This window comes from Fulmarus glacialis, unplaced genomic scaffold (genome assembly GCF_000690835.1).
Source record: "Fulmarus glacialis isolate BGI_N327 unplaced genomic scaffold, ASM69083v1 scaffold4849, whole genome shotgun sequence".
NCBI lineage: Eukaryota > Metazoa > Chordata > Aves > Procellariiformes > Procellariidae > Fulmarus > Fulmarus glacialis.
This window is the reverse complement of record NW_009231257.1, coordinates 18,043-27,930: the sequence shown is the minus strand read 5'-3', so window position 1 is coordinate 27,930 and position 9,888 is coordinate 18,043. Positions and strand designations below refer to the sequence as shown.

At 44.2% G+C, this 9,888-nt stretch overlaps 1 protein-coding gene across 1 annotated transcript in view; it reads right to left on the bottom strand.

The window, feature by feature from the left end:
• LOC104081652 (DEP domain-containing mTOR-interacting protein) overlaps nt 1-9,888 on the bottom strand; it is a gene marked incomplete at its 5' end in the record, with an annotated part of 49,170 nt that overhangs the window by 22,274 nt on the left and 17,008 nt on the right. The window contains 2 exons of the mRNA XM_009584486.1: nt 942-1,076; nt 1,696-1,881. Coding sequence (XP_009582781.1) covers nt 942-1,076; nt 1,696-1,881 — 321 coding nt within the window. The remainder of the gene's footprint in view (nt 1-941; nt 1,077-1,695; nt 1,882-9,888) is intronic.

Genomic DNA, 9,888 nt, shown 5'->3' with positions numbered 1-9,888 from the left:
TTAGCTCACTCATTTCCAGAGTAAATTGTCAATGTTTTGAACGGGATTCATATAGTGCTTGAGGCACTCTCTAGTAATCATTTCAAATACCAGCATCCCTTGGAAAGCAAAGCTTACACATATCCACTGAAGCCTTCTCCCGTTGCACAATGCTCCCCACACTGTCAGCACAGACCAGACCCGGTAAATTTGAAATAAAAGGAGCAAAAAGGGCAGCAGGGACTCTGCTTTGAAATTCAGGGCTGTTTCTGAGGAAAACAGAGAGGCTGAAACAATATCTATCCTGGTCTCTTTTCCCCTTCCCAGATGTACAGTAAGAAACAATTTTAAGTGAACTGTGGAAGAATGGGTGTGTTTAACCTTCCAGCGTGGGATAGGAAATCCTTTCAAAAGGAAAGTAAGGTTTAACACTACTTTTACCTTCCTAAACAGACCGGCGTAAGACCTAAACAAACAAAAATGTTGAAATGGTCCCTGACAGGCTGAAACAATGCAGCCTCTTGTTTTAGAGGCTGTTGTTTTCTGAGTTGTGTTATTTCATAGCGACTCAAGCGGCCACTGGATAGTTAAACTCTCCCCTGACTTGCACCAAAGGAATGTCTCTAGGAGGAGATTTGAAACGGTTCAGAGCTTGGCAATGAAGAGGCAAATCTGGGTCTCTGACTGCATGTCCTCCTAAGAGATAAACTGCAGCTCAAACCACAGTTATGGGCTTGATGCAGAGATTATTGGAGGCAGACATCTGGCTTGTGTTTTTTTTTTCAGGCTAGAGGATGATAATAGTCCCCTCTGGCCTACAAAACGTGTGATGCTGTGAATTTTTAATGTATCCTTGAAAAGATAAACTTAGACACGATGCTAGGCATTCTTCATGTCGCCTTCTCCCCAAACAGATGTCTGCGCCCTGTCTCCTGTGCATCGTAAGCAATGCTGGTGCTCACCGGACTTGGGGTTGCAGAGCACGGGGGGACTGCTGCTGAGCGTTGGGCTACTGCTGAAGTACCCACTGCTGCCACAGCTACTCATGCTGCTCCTCCGTACTGCCGACACGATCTTTATCTCCTTGGTGGGACTCACTACAAACAGAGAGAAAGGGAACCCGTATCAATTATTAAACCCACTTCCTTGGTTTCTTTAAAACAATAGCAATAAGCCACACTTTCGCTGACAACACTGGGAAGGGGTTAGAGTGTTTTACATAGTTAGAAGAGTCACTGCATGAGCATGATATACTCATGTATACTGTAGCTAACACGATGGCTCGACTGCTCCCATTGCAGTGTCTTCGAGGAAGCATTTCAACATAGGGAAATAATTTTTCCATTTTTCCTTCCACTTCCCATTTACTCTTTCAGTTCTTGCTAGATATTGCTGTACAGCACTTTTACTCTTCTCTAAAACTCCACATAGAATATATAACTAATTACTTCAGGCTTGGAGGGATTTTAACTAGTCCTGTTGGTCTATGGACACCGATTTTTGATCAGCATCTGACATGCTATTGATACAGGCGCAAAACCACCCCACGGAGCTAAGGAATTGGTAAATCAAGTGAATGGACAATCCCTATAAACAGGGATGCACAATACCCTGCCCTGCTTTTTTCAGAAAAACACTGAAACCCCTTGGCCAAAAAAGCACTGTTTAAAATCCCACGGAGTCGCCCTACAGACAGCAGTATAGTTGATGAGTCACCTGAGAGAAAACTGGTGTGTTTTCTGTTGTCATGGTTCTGCTTGCGCAGGCAAAAGGGGCTGTCATGGCTTTCTGGCATCAAGCGAGATTTCTCAGTGAGGAGCTCCATTAATCGCCGCCGGCGGCGGAAATTCATTCTGCACTGGTAGAGCAAGTTGCTGTCCATAAAATGGTGCTTGTTGGACACTGGAAAAAGAAATGGATAGAAAGCCTATGCCTGGCAGGACTGAAATCAGACACACCTATCTGCAATGTGGGCGCTGCACACCTTGGTGTAAGGAAGCAACACCCGTAGCTCTCCCCTCTGCAGACTCAGAAAGAGGAGGAAGGTGGCCAGCTTCACCCGGGTACCTTCAATATACACGCTTTTATAGCATCAATATCAAAGTAGGAACTTCAGTGGTCATTGCTGAGAGTAATCTTTTACAGTATCTTGATTAATGACAAGCACTTCTTATTGTCAAGTGGAAATGGAAGTACTTTATCTTTCCGTGACAGGTTGCATAATGGTCCATCTCCACACACGCTCCCTTTGTACGCTGTTTGGTGCTGCCGGTCACTACAGACCAGACTTAGCTCCTTACATCGAGTTTTTGGTAAATACATCAGCCTAGGGCAGTGCCTGGGAGCTCTGACTGACTACCTCGTTTGGAGCTACAGGGCAGCAGAGAATCGGGACCTGTGTATTTCCTCTGTCTTGTTCACCACAGACACCGTGTCCCAGACACTTCCTGCAGGCCCCTTCCTCCCCTCCGCACGGATACGCAAGGTTTGGGAACAGGCACCCGGCCAAAAACAATTTCTTACATAATGAACAGAAGTCTTAATTACAACCTGTTTTGACACCGAGAGCAAATCCCAGGTTGCTGGTGTCAGAGCAAGAGCGCAGAGCCTACTCACAGACTGCAGCATCGCCATAACGTCTGCGTGTTCGCTGCCACTGATGCTGCATCTTAATAGCGATGAAAAATGCAGCAGCTGGATGGAGCTCTGTGCCAGGTCCCAAAAGTGCTCTGACTCCTTCAGGGCTTGATTGCAGAAAAGCCTTCTGGAGTACTCCCTGCATTAGTACTGCAGCATCTTAAATAGCCGCAGTGGATGTTTTGGCTGCATTTTCTCCATCTTCACCTAGCTCCTGTGATCACGTTCCACAGAAATGATTTCCCACAGTTGACCTTTTCCACAAAGGATCTAGATTCTGGATTTACCTAGTTTATAAACTGCATTTCTTCCAATATTGAATCATAAGAACTGGTGGGTTATACATATTTATACGTAAAGCGTAAACAACAACATAGATATGCACTCAGACATCAGCCAAGTCTTGCGCTTCATTTGGCCTCAACCTCCTACCGCAGACACCGAACTTTTGCCTTGCTCTTGGCTCTGCCCGGCACGTGGGGTCCAAAAGCAGCAGAGCCCAAGGTGGTACACCAGGTCCAGAGCCTGGAGCCCTGCTGGCCCCCTCTCCCTTCGTCCTCATCCCCAACCCACTCTTTCTTGCTCTCATCCCTTCTTAACACCTCCCTGTGTCTCAGATTGCTCTCCATGAGCCCCACAGAAGTACACCACCTATATGATAGCCTTGTAAAAAACGCTGTGTTTAGACATAAACTAAATGTCCAGTATGTCATTTGATGCTTGTGAGCTGAAGGAATAGCCTCAAAGAGGAAAAAGCCCAGTCACCTTCTCCAGCAGCTGGTCTCAGAGAGAATATTCGTGCCAGGGATGTCAAGTCATCTAGACAATAAAGAAGACGCCAGTCCCAGCCATGGCCCTCAGGGCACAGCCCTCCATACGGATACAGAAACTGCCATATGGGGTCAGACCATACCTCCATCTTGCAAAGAAGCATGTCTCTTGTCTGCCTGGGCCACTGTCAGAGAGGAGACACTGTCTGTACAAATGGACTTTTGCCTTTGGAACACAAGGAATAATCAGGACGCAGGAGCTTTCTGAACTGCATGTTTGTGCCCGAACTGCCACGCAGACTGTTTGCCCCAGCGTCCTGCAGCGTGGCGTAGGTTGTAGAGCATTTCTTAGAGTTTTGAAAAAAGGTAGAGTTTTCAAAGTCTACCTTTTTTCATTAATAAAGCAGAAAGGTCATGCCAGTCAGCCAAGCTGCGATGTTTCAAGTACCATCTACAGAAAAGACCCCTATTACCGAGATTGCCTGGTTCTGCCGAAGAGCTTCAGAAGAGCCAGTGCCACCATTTTGGTGCTGAACCTGTTGTTTCCTCAAATCAGCCGTATGCATCCTCCATGAGCAAAATGGCTTTGCTAAGTCAAATTTAGCATTGCAAGCAATTTGTTACTGTGTTCTGACACGTTAATTATTGCAGGCACACACTACTGCTGTGCTCTTCATTTTGGACACATATAGTATGCAATACTATTAAACAACACTTACTAACGATCACTATTTTTGAAGAACGGAAATAGAGGAGGAGAGATTTGGAGACTTGCCTACATCCACAATAGGATTTGCTGTCAGAGGCAGAGTTAATACGTAGGTGTTCACAGCTACCAGTCACATTTTCAGACCACTGACACAATAAGTAAAAGTAGCAATATCTAGCAATATCCTACCACATTATTAGAATAACCTGACACAAACACAAAAACCTTCCTTTTCTTTTTTTTATGACATCTTAAAGAGTTCCCTGAAACTTAAAAAGACAAGCTCTACTTATTCAGCACACTACTGGCATTCATTACATTAAGTGGAAGAGGGCCCCACAAATACTCACTTGGAAGTAGAATTACTGTTGTCAACCGTTTGCAATATAAGAAATACCAGTATGGTTTCTGATTCAAGTTAAATATTATGGCACTAAAGTTCTTCAGTAAAACTACTCTGTTCTGCTTGGGTCATTAACTGAAGTGCTCTGCCAGCCTTCAGAAATTATGATAATCAGAGATCAACACACACTCGTGTTGCAGACATTGTAAAGCACTCTGAAATTCTAGAATAATCATTGACCATGAAACTACATAATATAAACTTTTTTATGCCAAGATACTGAACATATTTTAGAATAACAACACTTGTTTTGACTGAAATATTATAACATTATATACTTAAAATAGCAAAGCTTAGGTCTTACATTGAAGTAATTCATCCCTGCTGTAACTGTTTTAGTCCATAGAAGGGTGAATTTTTATATAATAAATGAATACAAGTGGAAAAGGCAAGACCAATGACTGTATGTTGTAGAATATTTGTATATGATTTACACAACAAAGGATTTGTAGCCAGAATGTTTATGACAAGTAGTATTAGTACAGAATCTGGAATGTCCATCGATCTTCATAGTTTAATTCCTCATTTCTACTGATAGTTCACATTTCATGCAAGAGCACTAGAATAACAGCGTGCATCTTCCATTTGAGCAAATAACGTATTTGTAGCACCATGTAACTTTTTGCATATTCCTTGACTAAAAGGTAATATTTATGTACATTTAAGGAGAAGCTCAAAAAATAAACAGGAGTAGTTAGCTCAAACTGCCTCCTTGTACATACATCATCAAATAAAATATCTCACCAAAATTATTGGTGTGCCCCATGGGGCTTTTTTTTTTTTTTTTTTTGAATCATCAACTTTCTGATATATTCGTGATTTGGAATGAAACGTCCATGACGGGACTCTGCCTAAGGATGAGTGTATCTGGAATGGTGTGGAAAAAAGGGATTTCCACACCATAGATCAGAAGGAAGAGGTTGAGGAGGGGGACGCAGACACCGGTGCAGGCTGTCTCTGAAGCTCTCCTCAGGCGCAGTGGCTGACTTTCAGCATTAACCAGGAGGAGCTACGCATGCCCCCGTCCTTGATAAATCACAACTATGTGAATGCCGGATGCAGAGCACGCACAGAAGGTTGGTTTTGTTACGCTTGGTACATGTGGGGTGAGAGGTGCCAGCGCAGGCATGGGTGCTCAGCTCAGCTGCTTTAACAGTCTCTGTTTTGCTGCAATCAGCAGAGAAAAGTGGGAGTGAAAAACTTGCAGAATGCTGAGAGGACTGCACAGACTTGCTCAGGAGGGATTTCCTTAAAGGCAATTTAGAGGTTGTTACCTTGAGCTAACATGGAGTGTTGACTCAGAGGCAGCAGCAGATGATAAACTCGTGGTGCTCTCCAGGCATCTGTCCCTCTCGTGGAAGTTGCTGCCTCTGGATAGGGACTGACTTAACTACTCCTGAATTAGTTCACTGCCCTTCATAATGCAGCACAGAAAAGCAAACTGGCACCCCTTTCAGTTTGTCTTAAATTGTCAGGCCATGGCTGATGAGGATCAGGACCTGTATTTGTACATGATGAGGGTGATGTAAAGAGCAAGGTGGGGTGACTTCATAGGTTTTTCATTCCAATTTAATTCCTCCAGTGCTCATGTGGCAACATGTTCATGTTACGATGTGCACCTTATGAAACAGAAGGAAACTGTACCAAAGGGAGTAAAGAAAATATATGGTGACTGGCAACCTCCAAAATCATAAAAGTGCAAAAGAGCATTTGTGGTCCTGGAGGGAAAGGCACCAACGGTAATTCACAGTCATCGATGTCAAATTTTGGAGGTACAGTTACAACCCACCAGTCTAATCTCCCACATACACAGGCCACAAAATTTCTCCAGAAACAGGATTAAAAAACTACCTTTTAAACTTACAATAGTTTACTATACTTTAATCATACTTTAAAGCAGCCTGTAACGACCACTTTATTCTTCCCCTTACGAGCTGTTCAAGCCTTCAGTTACCTCCCCTGCCAGGCAATAAAGATTTAACTCAAGGCTGAATTTGTTTCAGCCCGGGACTTTGTCACACCTTCATCAGAAAGTTACGTAAGATGTGGTCAGAAATCTTTGTGAAGAAGTCTGTGAAGTGATGAAGCCAACTCCCAAACATATCTTTGATCAGCTGAATAAATAACACCCCTTAAATTCTGGATTATTTTTTAGCCCTCCTCGAGTCCTCTTCAGGCTTTCTTTATCCTTCCTAAAATCCAGCTATCAGATCTGCATGCTCGCAGTTACAACTTCACGCCCCTTCTGTTACTTGCTGTCCTCCTTTTTGTACATCTCAGGCTCACAGTAACAGTTAATACAACTGTACTGCATGAAAACACACTGGGAACAACTTGTGCCCTGTACATCCTCCTTTCCCTGCACGGCGTTGCTTCACACCAACGAGTGGAGCCTGTATTCTCATTTCCTAGATGTATGGCCTTCTAGTTATACTGTTAGTTACAGGAAAACACACCTCTTTTTGGGTAAGGACCATTTAAGGAACAGGGTTCAATTATTTGTTTACTGTCTCATCTATCCCTAGAGTTTGCAAACTTCATCGGCAAGGATTTTAGATGGTTATTCCCCATTTACATTACTGTTAAGAAGAGAAAAATCTGATTATTTATTTTGGCATTTCTCTGACTGGGAGCACATAATATTGCGGCTTTAGTGGTTCTTGTGCCTGGCTGCTTCACAGTTTCTGTCCAGATGCATAAAATATAAATTGCAATGTCCATGCAAATCTCCTTTCAGCTTCTGATTCTGACATGAAATCCTGGGAACTGCACAGGGCTCAAACAGCCTTTTCTTTTCTTCCTTTGCAAGGAGGCTGATGCACAGCAGAGATATATAGAAATATTAGCTTTACATTCGTTTCATAGAACTGAGGAGACTTTAGAAAGTACAAAAGCCTATTTTAATAAATGGTGTGACTCATGCCTTAAAAATCAGGCCATTTTCATAACTGGCTTTTCCCCCAAATCCCTCCCACCACTTCAATTCCCCATGATTTTTAACGCTGATAATCTGTGTACATCTCCACCGCGGTGATTAATGCTTTCTCCCAGCCGAAAGCTGTGGTTCCCAGTAAGCCACATCCAGCTGCTCCGCACGTCCCCAGAAACACCATGCTGTCACCAAGCAAGCCCGTGGCTGGAGCCGGGGAGCGGTGGGAAAGACATCAAAGTTCCCGGAGGAGCCGGATGAGCAGCCTTCCTCAAGAGAGCAGAGGACATGTTGAAGTGTGTGCTTGTTTGTTTGTGTGAGCGTGTGCTTGTGCTGGGGCTAAGAGGAAGAGGTTATAAAAGCATTAGCAGAGTATATGGAGTTTTCAGCGCTGGTATGTCATGTCTTTCCTCACTTAAAGACAAAAGCAGCACTGAACTCTTTCCAGTGGTGCACAACACATTTCCAAGCCTTTCTCTGCATAAGGCAGCGGCCCCAGTCTATTCGCAAGTATACTTTATCTTTTTACTGAGGTAGTTTCCTCTATTAAAATGACGTTAAACGCAGTTCAAAGCTGCAGGAGATCATTCTGGACCTTCACTATTACTATCACCTTCACTATGGCTGCAATGGTCTGCACCTTCATATAGCAAGTCACAGACGACCATACCAGTTTTGACCTCTGAGGTGGCAGGACTTCGCCCCAAAAGAGTTGACGTACGCAGGATGATGAGACACGTGCTGGTGGGCCGTGGGGAGCGACGGGGGCTGCTGGTTTGTCTGAAGGAAGGCCCGGCCCGGCTTGCTCCCTCCAGCTCCCAAAGCGTGCCCAGGGAAGGGTCTGCCTCCAGTCCCATGTCCTTTTGCTTCCCCGCTCCCCTCTCCTAAGCAGAACCGGTGTTTAAAAGGGAAGGAAACAAATCACCACTGTAAAATAACGGTTCCTTAAAAAAATGCTTCTCTCCACGGATAGCACACAGCTTGCTGAGCCCGTCTCCTCTGTGCCTCAGGCCTTCTGCCAGCTCGGTTTCGGTCCCTTGCCAAAGAAGTGCATGTGTCCACTTTGGCTTGCACAGAGCCAGGGTGAGCCCGCGAGCCTGGAAAACACCGACCAGCTGCTGAGACTCGCACAGCCGGCTCCCGGGCTTTCGGCTGGTCCTCGCCCCGGCTCCATGCTGCCCACCTCTGCCGCGCGACCCCGCCACTCCCGCCCCGTCCCTCTTCCACTCCTGTCTTGCACCGACGCACGTGCGGCCGGAGGAGAATAACCGACACTTTATTCTGCATTGGACAATGCTCTTCCCACTCCTCTCAAAGCCTTCCTGTTTTTCTAAAGCTAATCTGGCATCTGCAAATGCATTTTAATAATGGCACCTATTCAGATTAGTTTCCTTTTACGCACTGATGAATTCCACCTGCTTGGAGCTCCCTCAAATCAAGGAAGAGAGACTACAGATGTTCAGCGAGCACGGGGCCTTGGCTCTTGGATTCCCTGCACCATATAAACACAACACTCACATTTCCACCTTTTATGAATGTATATGCTACGTAGACTGCAGATAAGCCCACCTGAGAATGTACTCAACAGGCACGTTAAACTCTTGGCAGTGCAGCTGTACTAAATGGTATTGTTTTCTCATTTGGATTACAAGGAATTCGCTTTAAACGGACAACAGATTTAAGCTTGAACTGCTCTCATTTCCACTGACCCTGTCGTACAAAACTGCATGGCAGATCCTGGCACTGAAATACAAAATCCCGAGAGCTGTTCCAGCTCATCCTAACTAAGTAAGCGTGTCCAGAAGTAAGTAGGTCCTGGACTATCTGGAAAAAAAGCTGTGGTATAATTAGAGAACCATGCCTCCGGAGCTGTTTCAGTGAACTGTGATACATCCATGTAGTGCACAAAAAGTCTAGACAACTTTTATACTGCCTTTTAAAGCATCAGGATTATGATAGACAACTGTCAAAAGTTCCTTGGCAACTGAGATACAGAATATCCTGCTCTTATTAAAGTGGTACGTTCTGCTCAGTGCATTAACATTTTATTTCAGCTGCAGATATTCAGGGATGCAGATAAGTGTTTCTATATACATTTTGTCTTTCCAGTAGGTTTGCCATCTATTTGCAGTCTATTTTCAAATACACGCGACTTACTCTAGCATGAAAAGCCAGTGTTGAATCACATGCATTTCAGCAGTCTTTTCAGTTTGTATATGACGATTTATCATCTTTAATTTAGCAAGTTTACAGAACATAGCCAACTGCTTTTCTTTGCTTCCAAATAAAGTATGGAAAGTACAGTCTGTGGCAAGGGAAGCAGAAGATGAAAAGGCCCATCTGGGTATCTTTTTTCTGTTGCAGCTGTTAAAAACTGAAACCCATTCTCTGTCAGAAAAACAGAATTCGGTAGTTAATATGAAAAGAAGTCTTCATATGTTATTTACAGAATCATAGAGCG